Here is a 27,711-nt window from a genome sequence, read left to right as displayed (position 1 = left end):
CTATACTCCTCGTGGATTTCAAACGACATGAAAGATCAAAATCATTCTTTAGATCATTTTCTTTAGCTATGGGAAATAACTGACAATGAAATGGCGACTAAGATGTTAGTCGGTGAATTCGATTCTGGTTGGTGACTTTGTGCCGTGACAAAGAATTCCGGATAGAACCTTGGCAATGGACACTGAATACGTGGACATTCGTCTTGTGGCGAATGTAACGTTTTCATGGTAGCGAATGGTTCTCATGGTTAGGCAACATGAGATTTTAGGAAAACTTGAAAATTCACACTTTCTTAAATCTGGACATACGTAGAAAAAAATCATAGAGATAACAAGTACTGAGAATTTTTTAATTAATATTTCAGTTTTTTATAAGTATTTCGGAATTGGCAAAATATCTTGTGAATACTATAAATTTTGCGATTTTTTTCTTAATGCTGTTAGTTCAGACTCAAAACCAAACTGTAAAAACTCCGCTATATTCATTCAACACGAGGAGTCCTTATTATAACAGTATGGTCACTTGTCGCGCCATTGAAACGAACCGCAAAATGTCCAGAGTTCTTTATGGGATTTTTGAATGAATATGTGGGGTTCTTCCTACTGTTCAATCACACGCGTCACGCTATTTTCCAAGTACCGAGTGCGCGTCTTTGAGCTCGTCTAATTTATAGGCGTCGTCATTGTGGCCAATCGTGGCCACACAGAACGTTAGACTCTCTTATGAACTCCCACGTCATTCACGGTTATGAACTACCTACATTTTTCTCTTATTATGTCTTTCCTTCATTCTCGTCTTATACACACACAAACCTGCCACAATTTTTCCTTCCCTTATTGTAAATCGACCTAGGTCCATTATGCGTTACGTGAGTCGAGCGAATTTCACGCAAGTCTGCCAACAAGACCCAGCTATTTTTTTATATGGTGCAAAATTGGCAGTAAGAAATTCAAAAATAAATATAAAACAGAAAAATAAAGTCTTCTTTAACCTTTCATCTTCTTACGACGAAATTAACACAATAATAGCCATGCAGCCTAATAAGCTGTATGACAATCTTAATATTTGATTTATACCCTCCAAAAAGAAGATATAAAAAAAGTCACTCCTCTCAATTTTCTCCTTTGACACGTCAAAGTGTAGTAGACGTTTTGAAAGTCATTGACCAAAATCGGGTAACTAGTGAGATTCGTCGAAAATTCATGACATGAATGGTTAGCAGGTTTTTGTGATTCTTCACAATCAGTAGCAAGATCACTGAAAGATCACTGTATTGCTGTATGAAAAGTAGAGAGTAGCTTCCAGTAATGTACCGTGAAACTATAGTCTGCTGGTTGTAGCTTGAGGGGAGAATGAAAACGATGACGATGAGGACGTCACACAATCGAGTGGCTGGTCTCTCGAGACCCGAAGCGTCATCAATCCTTGCAAATCGTCACGAATCTCATTCACTCGTGCCGCCTCGTCCATTACCCTGGGTACTTCATTCAGAAGTGGATAGAGGCCAGGAGGCTAAAGCGAAAGAATCTCATTGAGGCGTCCGTAACGAAACAATTTTTACACTTCGGTCGAGTAGGGTCTATCCTACGGAATATATGCATAGTACGCTGATTTTATGAATGAACGAAATATGCGAATGACTAAGTAGTACAGGTAGAGAATAAAGATCATCCTTCCTTTCGCGTGCTCTTGAAAGTTTGAGAAAAAAAATAACGTGCAATAAAAATATGCAATTATTTAATTAGCATCTATTAAAAATTTAATGGATCTTACGATATTGACTTTTATTTACTATCGCGTGGATATTATTTTTTCTTTTTTTCTTTTTTCTTTTTCTTTTTCTCATCTTTTTTTTGGGTATTCTTAGTCTCTGATTTTTCCTCTCTCAACGTCTCCTCCTTCGCAGGTGGTTTTGGAAGCGTTGGTGGTGGTGTCGGTGGTTTTGGTGTTTTTAATTCTAATTCTATGTTTTGCTGTCTTTGTTCAGGGCTGTTTCCTTTTTTCTTAATACGAAGAAGAAAAATTTCGTGATTCCCTTCCCTTATGTGATCGCTGTGCACTTCCTGTGAACCTGGACCTCCGAATTGAGGATGCACTGTTATTGTTCTGCATTGATCATTGGTTTGCTGGCCTCCTCTGCAGGCTCCTACCTTTATTATAGTAAATATATTTGACATGGATATTTGATCCACTATAGTACAAAGAGCCAATTATTATTATATAAAATTTATTCAGTTACCTTATAGGCAATTGCCTGGGGTTTGTAGTTGGAGTCATCCTTTGAACCCATATGATTTTTTGAATGTATTTTAAATAGAATTTGATTGTTGTCACCACCGTTAACTATTTTTGGTCCTTCTTTCGATGATCTTCGTATTTCTACCATATCGCAATCACATGGCGGTTCCCATTGATTGCGTTTCTTTTTTCCTTTATTTTTATCTTTTTCCATGCGGATTATTAACTGATTACCAACCATCTCCGCTCCGATTTCATGAACGTATTTCGCGCCTGGAATTAATGTCGGCGACAGGGACGGCGGACAGGGTGGAAAAGATATAGGTGGGCAGGAACATGTATCTGGAATTACAAAAATAATAAAAAAATGCATCAATTAAAAAAAATAAGAAATACAAAATTAAAGGGTTATATTCGTGTACACTTACTTCGTTGATCCCATGCGGAATGCATTTCTATTATACACTTGAAATTTTTTTAAATAATTAGCATCGAAATTAATTTTAACTGATAATCAGAAAATATGCATATTCAGCCGTAAATAGGGATAAGAATTTATTTTTTGAAAATTAGTGGGCTTTACACAGCAAACTAAGAGTCCATTCGTTTGTCAACTCAGTGTACAACTTCAGACAGTTAAAAATCATTCATAAAATTTATTCACAAAATCAACCAAATTTGACGTATCACTTTCTACCTAGAACTGCAAGTATTGAAAAGTAATAAAAAGAATTTATTTCAAATATATAATAATTTAATTAAGTAACAAAATGATTGCTGCCACTTACAAGTGCGGTTGCCCATCAAAATCAATGTTTCATTCCGAGCCAATAAAATCTTCTCACCTTCCTACACAACTGCCAAAATTATATTCACATCAAAATTATTTACCTCAAACTCCCCAAAATTGTTTGCTATCAAAAACTCAAAAATTATGTCAACCTTTTGATCAAATATCGTCACGAAAAGAATTTCCAGATTATTCATCCCCTATGGGACATAATCCACTGTATCCGCCATGCTCTTCACTGTCAGCGTACCCCATTAGTAATGTACCAAATACTAGATACGAATTATCACAATTATATCCCTCATCTATGTTGCCGCCTAACAACGAAGTACCAGGTTGTATCTGTCTCCCATCAAATCAGACACAACCAGAATCAAATGAAGTCTGTGAAGATGCTTGTCCAGGCGTGGCTGATACCACGGCCGGTAAAGTAGTTTCCGAAATTGTGAATACTGGTCTGCCGTACAAAGAAATCGAAGCAATAATCAATGACAATCGAATGGTTATCAGAATACAGAAGGATCCAGCAGAGAATGAATTCGATCCTCCGTGTGATTGCGACGATAACAATCTGTCAGGATTGAAGACGCCTGCTGGAGAAGAAAAACGTTTCATGGGTAATCAGAAAGGAAATAACGTTGTATTTCAAATGGCAAGTGCAAATCCGACACAGATCAATCAAAATACAACATTAAATCGATCATGCGATCAAAATGATGTCGGATGTCGTACCGTGACAGTATTTCCGCAAGTGGATGTTACGCCTTCAGCGCCAGCAGTTCCAACTATTCGTGAGGACGAGAAGAAAGAGAAGAAGGACAAGATCGATAAACCGAGAATGCCAAGGTCCATTGATCTTGAGGAGAATCCTAATATCTTTCTTCTGCGAATCAGAAAAAAGAGTGATAACGGCGAGAAGAAGACCAATATCGATTTGGAATTTCGGACGCCGAGACCCTGGCGAACAGAAACCAAACCTATTGAAAAGGTCGCACCTGCGAAGCCGCATCAGGAAGATACGTCGAAGGACAAGGATGAGGGGAAGAAGAAGAAGAAGGGTAAAGATAAGAAGAAAAATAAAAAAAAATAAAACAGCGTAAATAGAAAAAAAAGTTTGTTTACCTCTAAGATAGTCGTCTTAGAAATATCATGTTCAAAATTTAGCAAAGTGCATTGAAGGAGACTGGACCACAGTTACAATAGGAATGCTGGAATGCGTCACGTGAAATGAGATCGAATCGTAGCATCGGGTTTTTCAATGGAAAAAAGTAGAAAAGCTTGAACTTTTCTTCCCACGAAGGCGGCACCTTTTTTTTACGTAACCGGCAATTATCTGCGCTAAATCGAATTTCTATAAGCGTCAAAAAATAAAAAATCAATTTGAACCCATTGTTAAGTCAGGCTCTCATTGATCCATTCAGCCGTGTCCTATGTAGATATCTATAGTGGTCAACCTGGATAGGAACGGCTACCAACTTTCAGATAATACAGGTTTTAGACAAGTGTGTAATGCGCCTACATCTATGGGCGTAGAATTTCTTCTTTTTCTTTCTTAATAACCGATAACCTTCATAGACCCATTTTCATAGGATTGAATAGTTGATCTTCAAAGATGCAATCAATTATTAATACCAACTGTATAAAATCACTCATAAATCTAATAACCAATAATTTCCAGCTTTTCTAATGAAAAAAAGGCCAGACTCATTAACAAGATACAAAAAAATATATTCATATGTACCGGACTTTTGTTAGAATTACCAAAAAAAAAAGACTCTTTAAGAGGGACAGGTTTCAAAATTCCAATGTGACGTATTAGTATGTCAAATACAATGTTACCAACATACAAGGTCAGAGAAGAGAATTTATCAAAGTTTGAGAAGCTCCTGGCGGTTCTCACGGCCGAAGCCAAAAGTCAGGTGCGTTGTTGAATGGACTTTCTGGTCCATTCATTCTTCCGCACAGCCACCCGCCCACTACGAGCCCATTTTTGAGGCGAGAGAGAAAGAGACGAAGGAAAAAATGAAAAGAAGCAGGAGAACAAAAAAGAAAACGATTTCCCGGCAAAGTGCACAATCAAAAGTTGCGCCATTGTATACATGCGTAAGGCTTATAAGCGTTTATGGTCCTCCGCTATTATACTCGCGAGTATAATGATGACGCAAACCCCATAGCTATACGTAATTTCGAGCCTCGGCTAACATAATGCGATTAGGTACGAGTGATGATCGTCTCCATTCTTCGCGCATCCCTGAAGATACGCCTTGACTAGTTTTTAAAAAAGTGAAAACCTTAGGGTTCCGTAAAGATGAGCTCCGGCATTTAAAAAAAATAAAAAAAATATTTTATACTGACTTTACAATTTATTTTTGTATTACAATAACCAATTGATTCCATATTACCTGTACAAGGTATTATTTACTTGATATTCAAAATATTATATAACGCGAGTTATTTTCAAAATCGATTAAATTTTCGATTTTCTAGTTCACTGTACTGCATTGCACAAGCAGGTAATTAGAGTTTTGTAAAAAATGCAAGGGGGGACATTCATTTCAGTTACAAGGTGCATTGAACTTAATGTTGATAACAATGACGATTGTACTACTTTGACTTAAGACTTACGGCTGATAGCATTGACTTGATGTATAGCTATAAATATTCAATGAGTTTTAATACACAATTCATTCGTTAGCGAATGACAAGTTTTAATTGTCTTGTATGTACAGTAATGCAATAATTGCATATATTCTGCGAATGATATCAAGGTGATTTCATAAGAAATTATTTTTACATGATGAATCATTGTTTTGTCGATCTCGATATGTGTACAGTAATACCAATGTAGCTTAGTAAACATTTGGTCCGATATTAGGAAGATGAAATATCGATATTTTCATATAGTAATAATAACGATAACAGACAAATACATGATTTTACACACGAGTAACAGGGCTCTATTTTGCACGTGACAAATTTCTGGGAATGTTCGGACCTTATTTGAGTTTTCATACACGTGTCTTTTTATGTTGTATAAATATATGGTATATAACAAAATTAATTAATAACTGATATAATCATCGTGTTTGTGATAATTTTATTTTATTAGTATCCCGATTTTAATGTATAAGTACAATCTAATTATAAAAACTGTGATTTGATGACGTATTATTAATCTCAGAAGAAACACTGATAATAATTATATGGCTGGAAAAATAACTCACGAAACACGTAATTAGCACACTTTTATGTTGTTGTGCCAAAAAAAAAAACACGTAATTCACATGCGTTGCGTTTACGCAGATAGTCATAATTTTATCGTTATAACACTAGACGTAGCGTCTTTTAAAAAAAATGTTATTAGTAGCAATTAAAATAAGGAGACGTACCGCTTTAAAAACTATCTTTATGAATTATTTTTAAAAATTTTTATCTATTGAAAAACATATTTTTTCACAATATGTTCATATACTGAGTGTTACTATACCGTAAAGTAAATTTATGTAGCTTATATTATCAGGTGCAATAGATTATAACAAGCACGGACGTTTCATGAACTATTACATGCTTTATCATAGAATTACAGCGTACGTCGCAACAGCGAAGTCAAGATGGCTTAAAAGGTATTTCAAATTTTGTCATTACTTCAATCCGACATGAATCAATTGGGCAAATCGTTATTAATATAAAAAGAATATTCGCATTATTTAAAAAAAAAATGATAGTACTCACTGTTTAATCACTTTTCTACACCGGCTGATACTTCCGCTGCTAGTTTCAGTGTCATGTGAAATAAGTTGATAAGACGCTCTTGAAGTTCTATTGGAAGTGGGAAACAGAGTGTGCATAAATAGCCTGTTACCTGTGAATGTCCGCACTGTACGAGAATCAATTGCATCAAGAGCACGCGGCTTATCGAGAAAGTTTTTAAAGTGGACAAATTAAACAATGTTTAAATTTCGCACCATACTGTGTGTCCTTATTGCACTGAGATGGTCGCAAGACTTTACGAGTGCGCAAGACTATTGCCGTGAAACCGGTTGTAAAGTTGGTACGCATACAATGTGTCGTTTCAAGGTAAGCGTTATATATATTTTATAAACTTTCAATTTTTTGCATCAAAATTTGTATAATATTTCAGCCCTGAAGTAATTAACGAGATAGCTGAATGGAGTGAATTATTTTTTTTTATTATATTTTTATCACACTTTTATTTCGTTCCATGGTACGGCAGTCCAGAGCTCCGGCATCTTCTTGTGGAAAGATTCTAGTCGCTTCACTAAGTGACGGTGATCGAAGGGCACTAGTAGATGTACATAACAAGTATCGACGACTGATAGCTTCCGGTAAGGAAACTAGGGGTCATCCAGGGCCTCAACCTCCGGCGACAAATATGCGTAATATTGTAGGTACACTATACATACATATATTTCTCAATTACTTTTTCGTGATATTTTTAGAAATTTCATTGATTAATTTAGACATGGGATAAAGAATTAGAACAAGTGGCGCAGAGATGGGCTAATCAATGCAACTTCGGTCATGATACTTGCAGAATAGTAGGTGAGTAATTTTTTGTAAAAAAATTGATTTTACGCAATTTTCAAAATATTACGAAAATTTTTATATTTTTTTTATTGCCAACTGAATTACGTTTCTTATATACATTCAAAAGATAGATTTCGTGTCGGGCAAAATGTTGCAATTCAAGCTACCAGAGGAACAACCGCAACAAGCCTATTGTCGAGACTAGTAGACCTGTGGTACAACGAAGTTAAACTGTTCAACAATACTCATGTTTCCAAATATCGGTGAGTAAATTTTATTAAATAATTATTTTACTTCTTCAATATAAAAAAGTATTAGTCAACTTGTAACTTTGACAACATATTATGAACGACTATGTCAGGAGAAAACACGGAATTTCTTTGAAACGCGATTACGGTGAAATGATAACGACTCTGCTGTATGCAATAGCTTTGAAGATATTTTAAAGAAACGTGCGACCATGCGATACATGGTGCATTGCTCAATGCATATTCATCAATGAATCACTATCGTCTAGATTATTTGCGTCAATTTAACGTTACTCTTCGCACTGGTACTTTCGTAACACTTGAATTATATATTTTTGTTTTTTAATTCTCCTTCAAATTCTATTTCATTTTAGAAATTACTGTACATATCCTTTTTCCCGTTTTCACTAATTTTCGTATCCGGATTTTTTATATGTCATATTGGCAGGGGATTTTAATATTATTTTAAATATTCATTTCCCTTGCTTGTTAATTCAGGTTTGAGCCAGATGTTGGTCATTACACACAAATGATATGGGCAGATACGCACTTGATTGGTTGCGGTGCTATCAGATATATAGCATCAAACGGATGGAATAACACGTATCTTGTTTGCAATTATGGTCCAGCTGGGAATATAATCGGACGACCGATTTACAATACACGTAACTAATGAAAATGACAAACTTGAATTAAATAGTGGAAAATAATGGGATTTATTAGTTGCGCAAGCTCATGATAATTCACTGGAATTATTACCCGCATGGTACAGCGCAACATTACAGACACAAGTCCATGTACAATAGTGCACATGAAATTCTAATGTCAATATATATGTTTTTCTTTGGCTTTATTTATTCAAACTATTTATCAAGTAAAATAAAAATATTTATATTAACAATTAAAAATACTTAACAATATATCAGCGTAGTTCCATCGTTCCATCCTTCGTTATGTATGATTTACACGGGAAATTATAATTAACTGGTATATTAATATCTGTCTTAATGCTACATGATTAATGACCTAGCAGTATAATTTTTATAAGCATAGTATACGCTTTTATTTTTATAATAAAAAAAAGAACCATACACGACGAGTCGCAATAAGTTTTAAAATCCTGCATGGAAGCATGAAAAGCAGTAAAAATACTTGAAGTATTTCTTTTGTAAAATCCAGCAAGCAATGGCCTACCTGAGTCTCATTCGATCTCCACATCCGTTTACATAACGCTTAGCTAATAATTGGATCAGCGAAGGAAAAGAAGTATCGATCACTTGCCCATCGTTGCCCAGTGGCAAACACCGCGGGTGGTACTGTACCAAAATGTTTGCCTACGCCATTGTTGCCAGATTTGACACTCGACGTTTGTTCCATTTAAAAAGCGTTTAGGCCTAATAGAGCATCGCTCGTCGACCCCACTGCTACCTTCATTCAGGTTACGTGCAAGACTCACGGGATCCCGCAAGGCTCGTATCCATGAGATCCATATATCAGCCAGTCAGCGCACCCCGGGCGTTCTTCCCTTCGATTCTTCAAAAATTTCAAAAGCACATGGACAAAAGTTTTCTGAATTCGCGCGAGAGTCAAACGCCTCGAGGTAGATCCATCGCGAGATGTTCAGAATTTTTGGATTCCTTGACAGACGACGATTCCGTTGAAAATTTCATATCCACGTGTTTACTTGTCACCCCTGGTAATATTTGTATATACAGTTATTTTGTTCATTGATACTTTTAGGAATTTAATTGAGTACTGATATCATGCCAAATTGGCTATATTCATAGGATAGATTAAATAGCACATTTCAATAAAATTAATTAAATTCAATACGAGCAGCCATATTAAATTTATTAAGTAAAAATTTCACTGTCAAAGCATGGATATCCGAAAAAAAATATTGAGGGGTGTCTAAAATACACAGTAAATAACCGGTATGTAGTGATGGTTTAAAAAAAACAGATAAAATCATAATCCGTTATTGTCAATTCGAAAAGCAAATGTAATCCGCGATTAGGAAGGCTGTGTAATCCTGAAGTAAGTGATCGTTTAACCGTGGCCGAGTAAGTTGCTGTGACTGGTATTAGGTAGGGTGATCTGCGCCATGAATGAGCCTCCAAAAGGGGGATGAGAGGACAGAGAAGGTCCGGAGGGATGCTGTCATATATCTGTAGGACAGTAGGAGGGTGTCAGCAGGCTCAAATGAATGTCCCAGCAGGGTTGCTACCCCTAGTGCTACCGTAGCTAAGTGTGAGAATCTCTATACTTTATCTCGCCGTTCCTGAGCCACGTATCAGGATTTCCGGGCGTACACGTTGTCTTCTTTTCACTATAAAATTCCTAAAATGAGCTTCCTTATCGATGTTTATTCTTAAAAAATTTTTACGTTTTTTCAACATTTCAAAATATGCGCTTGATCCATCAATCCGTACAGTACTTATTTTTTTATCTGAACTGTTCAGGATATGAAATACGGTGGTGCTGATGCAATTTGGATAAAATGCATAATTATCCTAGGTGGACTAAAACATTTCTTGCAGAACACAGACCGCCAATTCACGGTGCCATTCGTTGTGCACCCCGTTGACAGAGGAATATTAATCGCCCTAGATATTAAGAGGTGAATTTTTTATTTGACCCCCCTGAGTAGGTATTCTACCCCGTCTAGTCACCATCATAAAATCAACCATAACAATAATACTCGACCGCGATTTTCCCCATAGGGAAGAGTAAGACCACGGAAAAAAAACGAATAGGTTTGCGGTATCCAATACAGCACAGCCATGGGGAGCAACCCCTATGTCGCATAATTGAACAAGGGGATGTACAACCCTCTGGTTTAACATTACGCAGGGATTACTGGTGACGCCATCTTAGATTCAATCGAGAGGAAAATGGTGGTCGCGAACTGCACCCTGCCTATGACCGCTGTGCGCATAATTTTGTCAGGATATTATAACTTTCCGCCGGAAATTGCAGAGTTAACCCGGAAATGATATCCTGAAGGGAAGACTAATTTTATTTCACATATAAATAGATACCTTCTTTATCCTGATTTTGACGCAACTGAAGTATCCGTCATCGTACGATTGTGCGGAGGCTTCTATGCTTTATTTATCCAATTAATTATTATTATATTAACGTAAGGGGTGGTTGCACGAGGATAGTGAAGTCAATGATAAAAATTCTATATACATATAAATATGAACAATTTATTATTCCTTCAATAATTATATCCAGAGAATCTTTACAAAATTTTTCGACAATTTAGATAATCTAAATTGTATTCTTTTCTATACAACGCTATACAAAATACACATTCGTTTAATGCTAATATTTATATATAAAATAAGTCCCATGTAAAGCTAAAGCATATATAGGTACTCAAAGTATGAATAAGAGTATATATAAAAAATATCCGTCAGTTACTATATTATTATGTACAGAAATATCTCACAATCTGACATTAGGCACGTCAGGTATTAATTGCACTTTTCCCAATCAATCGTAATATTTGGTATGAACATTTGTACAAGTTTCTACAAAAGCGACGGAAAAAAGTACTTTATCCACATATTTCATGGCCGTCATTAGACTGGTATGTGTATCGTCCTTCGACAGATACGGAATTGCCCTGCGAACGTTACCAGATTTTCAAAGAAGAAAATTAAGTACAATAAAAATAATCGTTCAACAAGAACAACGATAAGTTGCATTGTCACTTCTTTTTTACGACATATCGAGGCTTTGCTAGTCCGATTGAAATGTCGAGATCACAATGAGAACAGATACGGTTGCATTAAGGGTCCAGCAGTGAGAGGATGACCAAATGCAAAAGTTCCTGAACCATTAGGTGCTGGTAGATAATAAGGCATCCGATTTTCATGAGTTCGCGCGTGTTTTTTCAAATGATCTTTGCGACCGAATCTCTTGCCGCACAAAATACATGCATGAGGACGTAGTCCGGTGTGGATCCTCTTGTGTCTGGTTAATTCCTCATTGCGGGTGAAAGATTTGCCACAGCTATCGATATTACAGGTGAATGGCCTTTCTCCTGTAAAAGTAAATCAAATTCTAATCTATACGTCAAATTAATTTTAATAAACGATAAAATCCTACATCCTGTGTTCTTGAGATTAATATTCAAATTTTGAAATTGCAACAATTTTTTTAACAACCTAAACACAATTCGACACGTTGTATAAGTTGGATCTACTAGGTGTACGATTGGCTTGTATGCAATTTGAAAATTGACAACATACGTGAAGCATCAAGGCCTACATGCATTTATGTATTATTAAAAAGCATAAAATTATGTACTGACTATGACGAAAGAATGGATCTACGCTAACCAGTATGAATCCGCGTGTGTCCTCTCAGTTGCCCATTATTACTGAAGGCCACATTGCAGTACTCGCAACGGAACTTCTTCGGTCGAAGTTTCTTTATCTGTTTAGCCACGGCCTCCTGTTGATTAATATAATTCACAGCACTCTCCATCGTAGCGTAAGATGGTTGAGGCAGGTTGAAGTTGGGCATTCCATAATACATAGGCTGCGGCGGAAATGTAGGCAATTCCATAGACGATGCACAAGCGGCGGCAAATCCAGCCGATGCCTCAGCGAATTTTGATGCTGTAGGAAATTCCATCGATCCAGCCATCGGAACAATTCCATTAGCCAAGTTGGCTGGATATTCAGTTGGATACACTGGTAACTGATAAGGCGGCATGTATGACGTCGATTGCGAGCTCTCCGCACGTGGACTTGCTGATGGGTACGAGAATACACTTGGCGAAGAACTTGTGGAACTTGAGGAACTTGATGAGGACGTTGCAACGTTATCAGGACGAGTATTGTACACGAAATTTCTCAACATACTCAAATTGTTCCTCTCGGTCAGGTCTTCGCTGGTTCTGGAAGACGGGGAGGACGTTCCTGGCGATTCGGAAATCCTATCCTCAGGTAATAAATTCTGTTCGACAACATTCTTCACGTTTTCTATAGGCACTGTCGAAGCGTGAACACTTTCTTCCTCCTTAGGTTCACACTTCACTTTCTCCCTGATACTTCGTTCCGTCATTTCCGATAAGGACCTGGTACCGGGTTTGGTGACTTCTGGAGACAGTGGCCTCTCTCCGTTTGCGTCGTTCCAAGGACGGAAGAAATGCATCGTGGAAACTGCAAGGTCAAGTGAGAGACACTTTCACGAACTGGCACCTTTGACTTTTCGATTATTACTGGCAGCACTCTGCTGTCCTCGTAGGGTACCCTATATAGTAGGGGTTGACGGAGGGGATCGAATTTTGGGGTTGGGCCCACCTCCGGGCCCGGATTGGGGCGTTCCGAAGAGAAACCCCCCCGTAACGTGGGCTGAAGTGGATTCTAGGAGGCCTGCGAAAGGCACTGCGATATGAGGATATCTTTTGTTGAGAATTAATCTGCGGCCACGTGATTCCACCCCATTGTCAAGGGGGATGATGCCACTGCTTTTCGATCTCTCGCCCCCTGCCTTAACCTCCCTCGAATCTCTACAGCTGCTGGTGAATTTTCATAGCCTTAAACCGAGAAAGCGGATCTAATTTAATCGATCGTTGTATATGTTGTACGTAATACGGATATATAACTATAAGGGTTGACTTTTATAATTTTTCAACGTTACGATTGAATTTTAAAAATTCAAAATTTTTTTTCTGACAAACAAGAGTATTATTAATGTTATAATACCAATGATTCTGTACACTTTATTTTGAAAAATTCGGATAACATTAATAATCGAGACAATTATTTATAAGTCGAAAATACTTTTGAAGAGTTGATACGTATTGCCGCCAAAGTGCAGCCACTTTAAACACAATACGCGACAGTCAACTGTAAGCATAATGCGTATAGCATTCTATGTCATGTGCCATGTATGGGATCCAGGGGTTGTGGGGGTGGAGCACGAGATCCAGCGTTGATTTATTGTAACACTTCGAGCGAAACTACCCTACGTGGAGCGGCGAACAATTCACCCTCTATCTCTCGACCTCTCCTTCGTTCACGATGCCACCCCTATGCCATTGCAGCATGCCTTCCTCACTGCAGAATACCCTCTGACCTCTTGTACCCTCTCCGACTCACCCGTCGACCAATCCCCTCCTGTCAAAACGATCCTCGTACATAAACCGACGACACTCGAACCCATTCATGGGGAATGTCCTTTGTGAACACTTCGTGTATGATCTGTAGAATCGACAATCCTTTTTTGTCCTTTTCTTATTCTTTCTACGTTGCTACTGTCACTTTCCCATTTCGTGCAACTTGGACGAACATTTATTGCAATAAAAAAATTGTCAGCAGATAAAAGTTGTATAGAGCACTTCTTTGAATTCAAACATCGAAGACTCCAGTTGACACTTTTAATCAGATATTGCAATTTTGCGAACACTGGTATGTACGATGTATATTATCGGTATGTAAGGGATCGTTTTGTCATTGGTAAAATATGTATAATTATCGATTTCAGAAAAACCTGTAATCCCATTCAGTGGCAATATAGTTCACGGTCTTTCGTCAAACTTTAATTGGATGATCTTAAAGAATCCTGTAACTATCGATAGAATTCAATTCATAGAATTTTTTTTAAATTCGGAAATTTTTTTTCAAAATTTTCGAATCGGTGCTTAAAGCGGCGTTACTCTAGGGGTTTACAGGATTCTATATGGGGCGAATATAGACTAAGCTTTCTATACTTGAACGGGACTAAACGACCCTATAGCGTTACGAATCTACTGATTTACCGTATCGTCGTTGGTCCATTGATATTGTTCAATATTGCTGGCATTCAACAAGTATTTATTTACAGGTTCCTCCAAGTAATACTAAACCAATCACTGTCAAAATTAAATTAATAAATTTGGAAAGAATAAAAAATATTTCAAATTTAATTCTTTATTTTTGGCTGTGTTACTACAATATTATCTCCCAAAACTGCTTCCTGGTTTTGAATTTCTCGGCGACCCAAAGAAGCACGTCTTAGGCCTTTCAAAAACCTTTACTCTAACAAAATGTCTTCCATAATTTCGCATATCTCTGAATAGAGAACAAGGAGAGCAGTTTCTTCTTAGACCCAACAATCCTGAAGGCTGTCCATGTCCTGATCGATTGACGATAGAAATCAGTCAGTTCAAATTGGTACAAACTTCGTTCTCTTTATTGGCCAACCGATCCATCTTACTCGGTCTCCGAAAGTCACAACAACTGCTAATCCGCAGATCAAAGACTCAGTTCAGAGTTCCGGTAAAAATTTGTTATTGTGCAATTTGTTATTTATACATTTTTAATCTGAGTCACGATAATGACAATAACGAAAAAATTTATTTGGTTCAAGTGGATACTTTAGATTTAATTATATTTGATTTCTATATGCTTGATCCAACGATAATTCTTTAACGGTATTTTAAGACATACATATACAGTCCAACGAGTTATAAATATATCATAATGAATATATACCAATGCCATTTTAAAATTTCATACAAGTATTTGACGGTATAATTATAAAGGATAACAGTTCTTGGATAAACGGTATAAATTATTATAACCTGTAAACTCTCTATGATGTCCTAAATGAATTAGTAGATTATTCTTAATCCTATTTAACGGAATCATTAATATAAGCTATACTTTTATTTGTAATCAAAACGTAGCACGTTCTATTTAATAACAGGATCGACATTAATGTTATTGTTACATTTATATTTGCGCTCAAAATGTATCAGAAACAGCTATCACAATTCAACAATGTAATCCCGTTGAAAAAGTCACACATAAACTGGATCAATTTTTCGTCATATCCCAAATGTTTAAGATTCTGTACAATAGCATTGATATCTCAGAACTATAGTTTTGCGTTAAAATGAAAAAACTTTGTAAGTAGAAATGAGTTTTTTTAATACTTTTTTTAGCAGTCTAGAAAAGTTGACCGATCACAAACAAAATTCGAGGAGAACATGGCTTTGTCCATCTTGTCCCCTCGGATGACGAATCGGTGCGCGCTGAATTACGTCATTCAGAAAACGTCGACGAAGTCCAGCTTTTTTATCAATACGACCTAATTCGCTGGGCGTGCTTTTTTTCAGCGAATTTCATGTTTTCAAGTATATTGTTCAGCGGGAGGCATGTGACAATTCGTGTGAGCGATTGCTGATTTCTATTTGCATTGATTGTACGAGTCGTCAGAGACCCGATTACGAGTTTTTCAGTAATCAAGTTTCTTGTATATTGATTATGCATTGTATTGGAATAGAAGTTTTCTCGCTTCTTTTATTATTAATGCTTTCAATTTTGAAATTAAATTATAGACACTCAAAATTGTTTCACGTTCGTCAGCTTGGTGAATTCTCCAGTCCATCGTGTAATAGTACCGTTATAATTAATCTGAACACAAAAAATATATATATGAAATAAAAAGTATGTAACCAAATTTTTTAAAAAACCACATCGTGTAACCAGCCGTTTGCCATAGAATGACAGCCTTCCAGAGTGGTGCCCACGCCCCACGGGTAAAGCCCTCGTATCGCACGCTCCCCTTCAGCTACCAGAACTTTAGGAACCACTGTAGACCCATGACGACCCATAGAAACCTACGGCAACCCACTGCAAGCCCCATAATAGCCCTCGGGCAGGACCCTCCCTCCAGAACAACTCGAGTGCAACCACAGTCACCGCCCCTGCCATGGCGGGCAAAATTTTATTATGCTCTTCCGCGCCGATGAACCCGGCAAAACCGGCGGAACCCTTGATTTATACCAGCAACCCTGACAAATACGCGGCAGACGCTATGTCCGCGTCTCCTTTGGATTATATTGTTATAAAGTCATCGCTTCACTGTGTAACTGTTGAAGAGCCATTGCCGAACCTAACCTAGAAAGCAAAACCGATTATGATTTTCTGTGATTACGTTAGTTTTCATGAAATAACTTGATACTACTGATAGAACTGGTTAACATTTCTCATAAAGAATTAAAAAACCCTGCACTGAATGTGCTTACAAAAAAAATCGTAATTTCACTTAATCTAAATCCAGATGCGAATATTTTCGTTAAAATGGTCGTTAATCTTAACGATTCTAATATTTAATTATTGTATTTATGCAATCATACATTTCGTGTCTAGTTGATATCCAGATTAGCAACGTAGAAGTCTCATAAGTGACGTAACAGACACAAAAGCATCTCGGACGTCTCATCCTGAATCAACCCCCGTGCTGAAATGTCAGGCAGGCAACCCAAGAGACCACAACACAATAGTGCTCACACCACAACGCACGGTAACAATAAGCCAACCTTATGGGATTATTTATATACACACATATGCCTTTTTGACTTTCCCATAGAAACACGAGGTCCGACACTTTTGCCATGGGACGTGGCTCGAGTCGTCTCGCATCCTGGCACGGGCCATCTGGTGGGTAGATCCTCTTCTGCATTTCTTTATTCTTCCTCTTCTTCCTTATCCTCTTGCTCGACGAGCGGCGATCCTCAGAGTAGTCACTGGCGCGGAAATTTACTTGATTAATGGCGGTGACGCCACTTTAGTACGACCAATGAGAATTCTTCTTCTTTGATTCGTTACTCCTATTGGTTTTCATACGGGATCGTTTCGTTCTGCATAGACATTTCGGTTTTAGTGTCGTTTTAAACTGTGCGCGAGAGTTGCAAAGAGGTTATGTAGACATTATATATTTTTTATTTTATATCAAACAATATGAAAGCCAGAGTGTTAAAAAGTTAGAGAACAGTTAATAAGTGAGTTATCGATGAATTTATAGTGTGCCGTGTTTACGTAATTCAATGAAGAATAACAAGTTACCATGAGAAGAAGTATAAATAATTTTGTAACAACTATCAAAACTGTCCGAAATTCATGCAAAATTGTTGTCTATTGATCGCAGCAAATGTGTCATAATGGCAGCAATGAGACGACCAGCTGGGCGCTCAGCTTGATGTCCGTTTTCATGATTGCTCCCTGCGGTCGCGGCACTTCTAAAGTTGCAGCTAGAAGGTAATTGTTGCTTCCTAGCAAGGTGTAGACCAAGTGGTCACCCGAGTATACATTAATATACCGACAGAGCCGGTCATGTCAATTCTGTCAACCCTTTTGCCAATTTTTGCCTGTACCTCAACGCGCCAGAAAGACTTGCTCCGACGGAACGCTTTTCAGCTTTGATCTTTGATCTGCACGCTCGTTTGCATAAAAGTACAATTTCGAAGCGAGTAACTGCCGTCAAATTTTTCATTTTGCACTCATCCGAAAAATACAAACTAGATTCTGTAAAATATTTACAAATTAGGAATATTTTAAGTGAACACAGTGAAATCAATCAATTTGATGATCACATACGGCACTAAGGTGACCAAGAAAATGACGTCTACCCTACCTAGGCTGATTTAGATACTCATGTCGGCTGTTCGACTAAATGGATACAGATTGAGAGTTGAAATTTTCGAAATGTACATGCCGAATCGCAATTGGTCACGCGACAGCCCTTCGCATTCGTCGACGAACAGTTTGAGCCCCAAAGGCGAAACGTCTAATGTTTGGGTGTTTGCTATTTAGGAGCCTCGGAAAACCGTATCAAATTGATGGACTCCTTCTCACCAAGGTGGTCTTACGCAATCCCACATCTGCGACATAACGGAGCGTGACTAAACATCGCCCTACTATAAGGAGGGTCCATGCAATTCGATAGCACACATGGAAATCTTTTGTGATCACAGAGGTACAAGGTAACGAAGAAAAAAAGATATCAGCGTCTAGTTATAGTAAATTATCTTATAACTAATAATTATCCTTTTATAAAAATAACGAGAACAATAGCAAAAATTCAATAAAGTTATATTCTGTGCACAGTGATATACGATTTTATATAAGTACACGGTAGAATGTAGTGATAAAAATGATGTGAAAAAAGTTATTGCCAAATTTGTGTTAATGAATGATTATGAGTAACTTTATTTTATTGTCGGTTCTAGTAGTCGAGGATTATTGAAATTCCAACTGTAGTCGTTGACCATTGATTATGGAAAGAGGATTACGATTTCTAGAAAGTGTCGGCCGAAAGTGAAATGTATACTCCAAAGTCAAAAGTCGTGCACGAAAAGTCGAGTGTTCCATTTTGTGAATGATTGGTTAGGTTGCACAGTGGCACAAAGGGGATCACGAGCCACGCCCTTCCACGGCAATCGAGTGGATTTGCTTAATACAAATAGGACCGCGTGTCGCGGACATAGAAACTCGAATGCGATGGCGAGATCGGCTATACCTTTTGGAGCGAGTAAATTTGACGTTAACTAAATAAACACATTGAAGACGGCAACTTTTGAAGTGGTCCCGTTGACAGGGCCTAGGTACCTTTGCCATTGTTGCACCCTCGTCGGCACCTTTGCTGGTCTCTCCGGGAAATTTCGTAGCTCTCTTTTTTTTGCCGCCACCGTCTCTGTGGTTCTTCGTAATGTATATTCGAAATCAGGATTATTCTTACGAGTTGCACCTTGCTCGAATGCCCGAAAAACTTTATGCGTTTCTCAAAGGAAGTTGTGGAAACTATTATTGAGCGTTGCCATTCCAGTGACTGTTAAAGTTAAACCACGGAATTTTTGTCGTGAATAGAAATATAATACTTGGTGCGAAATTTTTTACATGGTTATATTTATTTTAAAGCTTACAGACGGAAAAATGTTTCTGTGTTTTTAGTAGTAGGATTCATCCAATGTATACATATATGCATATCGTGTGGTTTTATTTTATTATTGACATATCTTATGTCTTTGTAATGCATGAAGTGTTTGGTTCTAGAGATTTGCTTAAGTTACTTAGATTTTTTGGAGGATTTTGTCTTCTTCTTTGCACGGTTCTCTTTGGAGCATTTAGTGTAGTGTTTCGTACGACGTTTTTGAATACTAACTTCGTTGAGTCAGTTTTTGGAAAACGAGAATGCGTTTTCTCGATGGGTGAACTTAAGTTTCTTGTAATTTTACGGTTACCAGTCATGTCTGTTTTTCCGTATGTTATTGTCGGTGAGTTTGTGCACGATCCGGACGATCCTTTTCGAAAATAATGTGACAATCTATTGTTACTAGAGGCAACAGTCGATACTCCACACAAATCTTTCAGATTCTTTAACCTTATTTGGGAAACTTTTAAACCATTGCTTAATTGTGATACTTTAGAAACTACGGTTGAGGATTCCATAGAATTTTTCGAAATTACTCCTTTATTTCCTGGCGTTTTCCTGCAATTTATTTCCTGCAAATCCACTTTTCCTCGTGGAATTTTTATATCTTCCCTTAGTGTACTTTTCTCAGAAACGTTAGCATAACGATCCTGTAGATACAAAATGTGAAAGTAAAAATAATAGTAAAACAGATATTGAATTTGACGTAAATTTTCTCACTGGACACATTGTGAACGTAGTGGTACTGTGAAAACCATCATTATCCTCAATATTAATTTCGGTTCCAGCATCTACGGTTGTTCGTTTACACAAAGACTTTTTTCCCAAAAAATGATCCAGAGGATGCATATAAATCCTTTCTGGAATACAAACGGTTTTATCTGACTCCAGTGGTACGTCGATGCTATTCAATGACGTAGAATTTTGTCCACATTGATGTGTATTTACACAGGATGCGACTTCATTCAATTGAAGAAATTTTAAGACCAATCCTCCTGGCGGATTGTCATAACCATACAATCTTTCGAACAGTGACTCAATTAACCTGAAAATCGTTTTAACGAGTATATCGTATGAATCTCGATTCTAATTATATAAGGAAAATATAACTTCCTTCTTACCTGTAGCGATAGGAATTATATTCGAAAGACGATATGTCCACTATAGGTAGCTCAATGTTTGTGGGAATAAATGTCGAAGAACATTCAATCGCTTGTGGATAAATATTTGAAGCATTCGTCTTGTCGCAGTCGGTTATGTCGTGGGACGCTGGTGTTGAAGAAATTATTCTAAGAGCAAGAAAATCTATTGTGGAACTGGAATTTATATTGAGAAGCATTGGCATGACTGGATAACGCGTCCAAATCATAGGAAACGTTTTTTCCCTTTTCGGTGCATCTGGTTGCAGTACCTTAAATAATTTCGACTGATAGTTCTGCGAAAATAAAGTGGTTCATAGTGGTAAGTAAATAAAAAAGTGAAATCTTTAGAACCTTAAATTTACGTTATTGATGTCTTACATACCATAATATTTTCAATCCTTGTCAGTAAGGGGTTTGAAAGTAAAAGAGCTATAAGGAGTAAAAATATACATTCTAACATAAACGGACTAAAGTGAAGACTCAAGATGAATTGCGCAGGTGTCTCAATGTTCAGCATCCTAATAATACTGAATCTTTTTAATATTTCATTTTTTCTTGATATACATCATAAACAACGTATACGAATGGTAAAACCTTATTAATTTGGTTAACTGTCAAAATATAATATGTGTCAAATTTTAGAAAAAGTAATAAACGTGATAGTCAATTTTTTTTATTTCATAATTTTATACATATAAAACTAAAGCGATACGCGTGCTTTGAGTTCCGTTTTCGCTGCAGCGCTTTGAATACAAAATTATTATCCCGCTGCACAATTATACTACAAAATTACATAATCATGATCTCGTCGGCAACTAGATTATCCATCAAACTTCAAATGTACTATATTCCAAATTCCATACGCTAACTTAAACACTTCGTACTCGACACTTTAAAATGATCAAAATAAAATTCTAAAAGGCTATCCCTTCGTCGTCAAGCACAAATAACGTACACTGACATTATCCAAAGGATCATTTAATTACTTCATTAAAATTAGCATTTTCGTAAACCCAATAAAAATCGAAAACACGCACACTTCTTACAAAACTGTTATACTCTCTTGTATATCATCCGTCTTACTTATTTCACTGAACTACTTTACCGTTTTCATTCAATAATATAATCTTTTGTATTCCTTAAACCGCCCACTTTTTATTTATTAAATCATCATCACAATCCCAACCGCGATCATCATAACCCCGATCTGTCAAACGAATGGCACGAACTACGTTCTCTCCGAAACACAAACTTCAGGTAGAACTCGAAGACTCGCTGTTGAGGACATTATCAGTCAATGAACATTTCGGAAAAGCGACAAAAATGCTACAATCGAAACTTCGATAAAAACCTGACATAGTTTTTTTTTTAAGAAAGGACTAGTTTTTTTAGAAGAGGACTAGAGGCCCACTGCGCGTGCTACCTTAGTTTATTAAATGCATTGGAACGAGATATGACGATTTTCTTAACGCTATGAGCTCATTTTCAAATAAACTTAAATGATGACTGTCGAAAACGACTGACGTATTCAGTTTTAGGTTCAACGGGTATGTTTATTATTACAGCAGTATCTACTGAGGATTTTTTCATTTTTATTATTATAAATATTCATTTAATGGATTACAAATACAAATTTTATATTCGTTTAAAAATAGAACATCAACTCGTTCACAACTTTAACACTTAAAATTATCGGTTGTATTTACATGAATATCGTATTGGAAATCGCATTCTTGACCAGAATATTGTTTGCTTATTTATTACGAGTCTTATCATACATAAGCACTAAGTTTTACATCATCTTTTTCAAGTACCAAAGGAGTGTAAAAAAAATCAGAATATTTCCATTAATGTTAAATTGAAAACACGTTAATTTAGTTCCAAATTAATTTTAATTCAACAATGGACTTGTTTTCTTAAGAACTATCGAAATAATTTTATTATGCCCCCTCATTATTATTCATTATTTCAATTGCATTCATTAAAAAAAAATAGTAGTTTCAATAGATCAATAAATATTTCTATATAGGTACTGCTTATCGTATTTTAAAAGTCATTCTATCTTTTCTCGCATAATATAATAATTTTGTTTTTGGTATGTGAAAGTCACATTAATAATTACGAAGTTCATCTCGAATATATTTAATGGAATTAAGATATTTGAGATGAGTTTACCGTAACATTAATCCTGATATCATGCAAAGAATTAATAATCAAATGATAGGAAAAGATATGTTTGACCAATAAAAAAACCAACTATGAATCTTCGATATCCAATATATCTGCAAGATCATCAATATTCGTTTTACTGCCGTCCTCATGCATTTTCTCCAAATGAGTCATTATATGACTATACATGTTAGAATAAGTGTTGAATTCTTCTCTGCATAATGTGCAACAATAGGTTTTACCTCTTTCAGTTTTTATATTTTTAAGATCATCTTTACGATCAGAATCTGTTGAAAAAAGAAATTCAATTCAACTTCAACGAACCTTCCAATAAGAATATTAACAGACATTATTTGTAAAAACGAGAAACCAACAAAACGACTAAAGAATTAATAAGTTATTTATTCTAAATGATCTAACCTTCACTGTGCGTTTTTAGATGAATTCTCAAAGTTGTCCTATTGATAAATGCTTTGGGACATATTGGGCAGTGATGAGCCCGTGAAAGGTGACCGCGTAAATGCTCATTGAGCAGGCTGTCCGTTTTAAACAATTTTTTACAAATATTACATTTGTGTTCCTCTTTAACTACTTCTAAATGTATTTTTGTATGCATATCAACGTCCTCGACGTTATCAAACTCTTTGCAGCAGACCCGACATGTGAATTTTAATGTACCAATATGTCCTGCGCGATGCGCATCCAATAGCTTTGATGATTGGAAAGTTTTCTGACAAAGATCGCACGTGAATTCAAGTCTGCGATACCGTTGTTGAAAATGTATCAAGTTTATTGGTTTTTTGTCCATATCAGTTTTGTTTTCTAACTTTACTGCTGAATGTATTAGAAAATTATGTTGTCTGACATCGCTCTTTGTTTCAAAGATTTCCAGGCACTTATGACACTTGTATGGCAATGTAGGATCTGTACTTACATGTTGCCTTGCGTGCTTATTAAATGATATTTGAGTACCGCATTCCGTGCCACACATGTCACATGTAAAATGTTTTCGTATGTGCAGACACAATGCTTGTCGCGTAGGGAATACAAAATGACAAACAAAACAGGACTTGTTTTTTTCATTCTGCCCAGTACTCCTTTTGACAATGTAATATCGTGCACAACACTCGCACTTGAATACAGGTTTTTTGTTGAGCAGAGTTTTTTGTAACTTACAACCTGCAATGTCGCAAGATGAATTTTGACGACTTTTATTATCTCTCTGTATTGTTAATCTATCGTTTGAATGAGATTCATTTGTTTTCTGTATTTTTTCTTGTATCTTGTTTTCCGGTTGCGGAGTCATATTCATTTTCTTTGATTTTGGACACGGACGCGCACGAGTTTTATCAATGCGTATTGTGAGGCGATACACTTTCTTCCCTATATCTATTTGCTTGGTGAATAATGAAGTTGATACGCCAATTTGTTTAAAGGCACATTGTTCATTATCAAGTGGTGCTCTTTTTACAGTTGTGCTTTCAACTTTGACCTAAAATTATGCCATATTGAAAGACCTTTTATTAGACTTTGAATCAGCTGGATAAGATCAGTTTGTGTTTAACAAATATTTAAAACATGGTAAAACCTTTCCATTTATTGCTGGTATTAATTGGGCTGATGGACTGTGTGGTGGAGTTACTAAACTGTGAGTATCTTCCGCCAATTTTATTTGCTTAATCACTGGTTCCTTAACTTCTGATAGTATGTGTTGAATGGGTGCATTATCATATTTTCGTTTTTTAGGAAATTCTATAAATATTACAAATGATATTAGGAAGCGTTAAATCTTGTACAATCGGTTAAAAATCTTCTATAAATGGTTACTGGTTGATTATTATTGTTGGAAAGTACATACTAGTTATACTTACCAAAGATCGTTGGGACAGCATTAGGATTTATTATATTATCTTCTGTGAAATTAGACTTGTCGAAATGTAGTTCACATAGTTGGAGATTATATTTTTCACAGTCTTTTTCATGTAACAAATTGGATTCATATTCCCATTGTTCTTTTAATCTGCAATAAATTACCTAATAAGACAATTTATGTTTCTCAAGAAACATTCATTACTTTAATTCACAATAATTAACGTATAACTTAATTCCAATTTTCTTCAGAATACTGAGATGAAAAATAAGAAAACCAATAACGTGAGAAATTAAAATCTTTAACATTTAATGCACATGTCTCATAATACTCGTACGCAAATAAATTTTTGTTTGATACTATTTGCTTTTTAGATAAATAACTCTTTCCTTTAACTTTAAGATTTTACAAAACAATTCATACAACTTAATAGTAAGTATTTAAAACATAAACAATTTTTATATATTCTTACGAAACATCCGTCGGGAAAGGGAAAAAGTGAATATTCCTTCCATTAATTTTTGTGTTTTGATTTGAATTGCAACCTTGTGCACTGCATGTGGACATTATATTACTGCACTTACTTTCCTGTAACAGAAAAATATGCTCATATGTTGTGAAACTGAAAAAATAATGCATTATTAACCTAACAATTATTATAGATTTATGGAAATATAGAATGAAAGTACCAATAAGGAAAGCAGTCGCCATCTAAATAATGGTTTATTCATTTGAAAACTTTGCGCCCTCCAGTGTTGATATGACGTACTGATATCTAATTGGAGATTAGTGTTCGCGCTTTGAATTCTTCGTCGTCGAATTCACGCATTTTACTTCGATTGTTTTCAATAACAAGCAGTAGAAATGTTAAATTTTTATTTAATACCATTAACATTTACTTAACACTCAAATTACAAACGTATAAAAAATATAAAGAAACTAACCAACATTCTATATCATAATTGGACTAAGTAGCAGATATACAGTTAATGGTCTGATATTTCATAAAATTTTAGAAAATCAAGTGTAAAGCAGTATTCTATAAATTGTATGACATTGGTAATAAACAGAAACTATTAAATATATGTTCACCTACATTGCAATTATAATTTGCATACCAAGATATAATTAAGTAAATGTACAGTTTAGATTTGTTTGACTCCCATCTGAGTAAATAGTAAAAATATTGGTATGATAAAGAGCTAAAAGAATTATATGATTATTACTATTAAAATACTTGGCATTTACTATTGTTATATCTATAGCAGAAAAGAATGTTACTGAGATAGTTTGGTTATTTAGTTTTATTAAGAAGTAATCATGAAGTAAATTTGCAACAGCAATAGTTTATATTTTCTATAGAATTGATATTATTGCTTCATTCTTGATACCTTACATACACATCTATATCTTCAAATTGTTTAATTATTATTGGGATAAATCATGGACAAATTTTTGATGGATACAGATTTTCAAAACGGTTTAGTTATTACCACTGAAATATATTGCAGGAAATCTTTGTTATCTCCTGGTAGAAAAAATCTTGGTATTGCGGTAGACTTCAATGTCGGTCTTTTAGTATGAAGTAAATAATCATCAAGTGAAAAATGAAGCTTGCAAACACAGTAACTTTTGTTCAATTTTATATGATCTATAGAATTGATAGATGGATTTTGCACTGCATCTTTCCAAAGTTTTGCTTTCAATGGATCTTTTGGAAATCGATGACAGGTGATATCTCGATGATCAGAGGCACAGTTAGGAACAGCACACTTTCCTGCTGCAAGTTCCTTCATCTCTAATACCTTACTGTCAAAAACAGGCTCAAACTTTCAGCAACACAGACTCCAAAGTAAGTAACAAATGTTTTCCACAGTTTACCTGCACCAAGTCTTAAGAAAAACAGGCGAAATTTACTTCCATAGAAGTATTGAAATCCAATGACCATTCGTTATTATTGAATGAATACGCGCACTTCCATTAATAATATATATCACGCATTTAAATACCATCGCGAAAACACAAGCAAAACAGATCCAAAATCTGTCATGCCAACAGGAGTCATTCCTTTCCTTTTGGCTGTATCTCCAATGGAGGACCTTTTTTTCCTTATGGCTGTATCCCCAATGGCGGACATGTAATTGGTCTTATACCAGACAGAGATGAGTCTGGCACATCTCCTCATTGGAGGAGTCAGCCATAAGGAAAGGAAGGAAGGACAGAGATGAGCAGGCAGATGCACAACGCTCCGATTTTAGGCGATACCAAAAACATGGCGCTAAATCGTAGCGGCGAGTCCGGGAATAGAATTTTGTGATCATCGCCTCCGTCGATAATGCATATCCCGTCGTAGCCGAGTTGAACGTGATCACGAACGAGTACCCTGGCGGGCAGAGATTCTCCACAATTTACAACTGATTCCCAGAGCAACCCTTAGAAAGAGGTCGCTTATCAGATATTGCCTAAATCTTTTTTTTTGTAATCTTAAATTCAAATGTACAGTGTAAGCTCGATAACATTTACTAAGACAAAAGCCAGCACTTTATACCTGCCTGTGTTAAGGAGTGCAGCGATGCGGTGCTAGCTTCCATCATTATTCACCAATAGTTCCAAGCGGAACTATGGTCCCAACATTGAGTACTAGAGAGAATTATTCCGGAAATGTTTGAAACACAACCTGAAAACAACACTGAAAGCCAGCTCCTTATGCATACCTGCACTGAAGCATATGGTGCGACTAGTATCCTTAATAGGTATTTTAACGATGTTACGTAGCAGAACTGTTGTTAAAACCTATCTGGAACTATAGAACTCCTCGAGAGCTATTGAAAAAGCCTATTGTCGAATCATTTTCAAGAGATTTTAAAAAAGTGCAGTGCTGGAGCTGACACCGATGCAGCACCTCAATTTTTGGAAAATTCCTGTTTTAACGATGTTACGTAGCAGAACTATTGTTAAAACCTATCAGGAACTATAGAAATTCTAGT

The 27,711-nt window shown here is 36.1% G+C and overlaps 7 protein-coding genes across 14 annotated transcripts; 3 read left to right on the top strand and 4 right to left on the bottom strand.

The window, feature by feature from the left end:
* Positions 1-48: 48 nt before the first annotated feature.
* LOC107263169 lies at positions 49-7,334 on the bottom strand. 3 transcript variants are annotated; one of them, XM_025080516.1, is made up of 4 exons: positions 7,238-7,334; positions 6,762-6,848; positions 2,241-2,581; positions 49-2,151 (listed from the first exon to the last, which is right to left on the bottom strand). In XM_025080516.1, the coding sequence occupies exons 3-4, from the start codon at positions 2,478-2,480 to the stop codon at positions 1,807-1,809; spliced, it is 585 nt and encodes a 194-aa protein (XP_024936284.1). In that variant the 5' UTR covers positions 2,481-2,581; positions 6,762-6,848; positions 7,238-7,334; the 3' UTR covers positions 49-1,806. The 3 variants fall into 3 exon arrangements, with proteins under 3 accessions (XP_024936284.1, XP_015585578.1, XP_024936283.1); XM_015730092.2 differs by lacking the exon at positions 7,238-7,334 and having other exon boundaries at positions 6,762-6,933; XM_025080515.1 differs by lacking the exons at positions 6,762-6,848; positions 7,238-7,334 and adding an exon at positions 2,668-2,854 and having other exon boundaries at positions 62-2,151.
* LOC112493718 lies at positions 2,880-5,507 on the top strand. 2 transcript variants are annotated; one of them, XM_025080514.1, is made up of 3 exons: positions 2,880-2,958; positions 3,209-4,087; positions 4,194-5,507. In XM_025080514.1, exons 2-3 carry the CDS (start codon positions 3,232-3,234, stop codon positions 4,253-4,255), a joined length of 918 nt encoding a protein of 305 aa, XP_024936282.1. In that variant the 5' UTR covers positions 2,880-2,958; positions 3,209-3,231; the 3' UTR covers positions 4,256-5,507. The 2 variants fall into 2 exon arrangements, with proteins under 2 accessions (XP_024936282.1, XP_024936281.1); XM_025080513.1 differs by having other exon boundaries at positions 2,935-4,087.
* LOC107263167 (venom allergen 3) lies at positions 6,847-8,767 on the top strand. Its single transcript, XM_015730091.2, has 5 exons — positions 6,847-7,106; positions 7,264-7,434; positions 7,511-7,592; positions 7,705-7,840; positions 8,324-8,767. The coding sequence occupies exons 1-5, from the start codon at positions 6,978-6,980 to the stop codon at positions 8,496-8,498; spliced, it is 693 nt and encodes a 230-aa protein (XP_015585577.1). The 5' UTR covers positions 6,847-6,977; the 3' UTR covers positions 8,499-8,767.
* A 2,219-nt stretch (positions 8,768-10,986) lies between these two features.
* LOC107263008 (Krueppel-like factor 14) lies at positions 10,987-14,241 on the bottom strand. The gene is made up of 3 exons (XM_015729791.2): positions 13,630-14,241; positions 12,178-13,382; positions 10,987-11,879 (listed from the first exon to the last, which is right to left on the bottom strand). The coding sequence occupies exons 2-3, from the start codon at positions 12,995-12,997 to the stop codon at positions 11,599-11,601; spliced, it is 1,101 nt and encodes a 366-aa protein (XP_015585277.1). The 5' UTR covers positions 12,998-13,382; positions 13,630-14,241; the 3' UTR covers positions 10,987-11,598.
* A 2,756-nt stretch (positions 14,242-16,997) lies between these two features.
* Positions 16,998-18,723, top strand: LOC107263015. Of its 2 annotated transcripts, XM_025080517.1 has the most exons (4): positions 16,998-17,137; positions 17,204-17,274; positions 17,762-17,871; positions 18,427-18,723. In XM_025080517.1, exons 1-4 carry the CDS (start codon positions 17,080-17,082, stop codon positions 18,503-18,505), a joined length of 318 nt encoding a protein of 105 aa, XP_024936285.1. In that variant the 5' UTR covers positions 16,998-17,079; the 3' UTR covers positions 18,506-18,723. The 2 variants fall into 2 exon arrangements, with proteins under 2 accessions (XP_024936285.1, XP_015585284.1); XM_015729798.1 differs by having other exon boundaries at positions 17,056-17,274.
* Positions 18,724-18,841: 118 nt separating this feature from the next.
* Positions 18,842-22,106, bottom strand: LOC112493717. The gene is made up of 4 exons (XM_025080512.1): positions 21,068-22,106; positions 20,665-20,978; positions 20,264-20,588; positions 18,842-20,193 (listed from the first exon to the last, which is right to left on the bottom strand). Exons 1-4 carry the CDS (start codon positions 21,200-21,202, stop codon positions 19,630-19,632), a joined length of 1,338 nt encoding a protein of 445 aa, XP_024936280.1. The 5' UTR covers positions 21,203-22,106; the 3' UTR covers positions 18,842-19,629.
* Positions 22,107-22,257: 151 nt separating this feature from the next.
* Positions 22,258-26,966, bottom strand: LOC107263187 (zinc finger protein 2 homolog). Of its 4 annotated transcripts, XM_015730116.2 has the most exons (7): positions 26,606-26,966; positions 26,218-26,533; positions 25,197-25,312; positions 24,726-24,874; positions 24,443-24,606; positions 23,275-24,346; positions 22,258-23,141 (listed from the first exon to the last, which is right to left on the bottom strand). In XM_015730116.2, exons 2-7 carry the CDS (start codon positions 26,518-26,520, stop codon positions 22,942-22,944), a joined length of 2,004 nt encoding a protein of 667 aa, XP_015585602.1. In that variant the 5' UTR covers positions 26,521-26,533; positions 26,606-26,966; the 3' UTR covers positions 22,258-22,941. The 4 variants fall into 4 exon arrangements, with proteins under 4 accessions (XP_015585602.1, XP_015585601.1, XP_015585604.1 ...); XM_015730115.2 differs by having other exon boundaries at positions 26,218-26,965; XM_015730118.2 differs by lacking the exon at positions 26,218-26,533 and having other exon boundaries at positions 26,606-26,964.
* Positions 26,967-27,711: the final 745 nt, after the last annotated feature.

This window comes from Cephus cinctus, unplaced genomic scaffold, assembly GCF_000341935.2.
Source record: "Cephus cinctus unplaced genomic scaffold, Ccin1 Ccin1_scaffold0132, whole genome shotgun sequence".
NCBI classification, from domain to species: domain Eukaryota; kingdom Metazoa; phylum Arthropoda; class Insecta; order Hymenoptera; family Cephidae; genus Cephus; species Cephus cinctus.
This window is presented reverse-complemented; position numbering and strand designations above follow the sequence as displayed.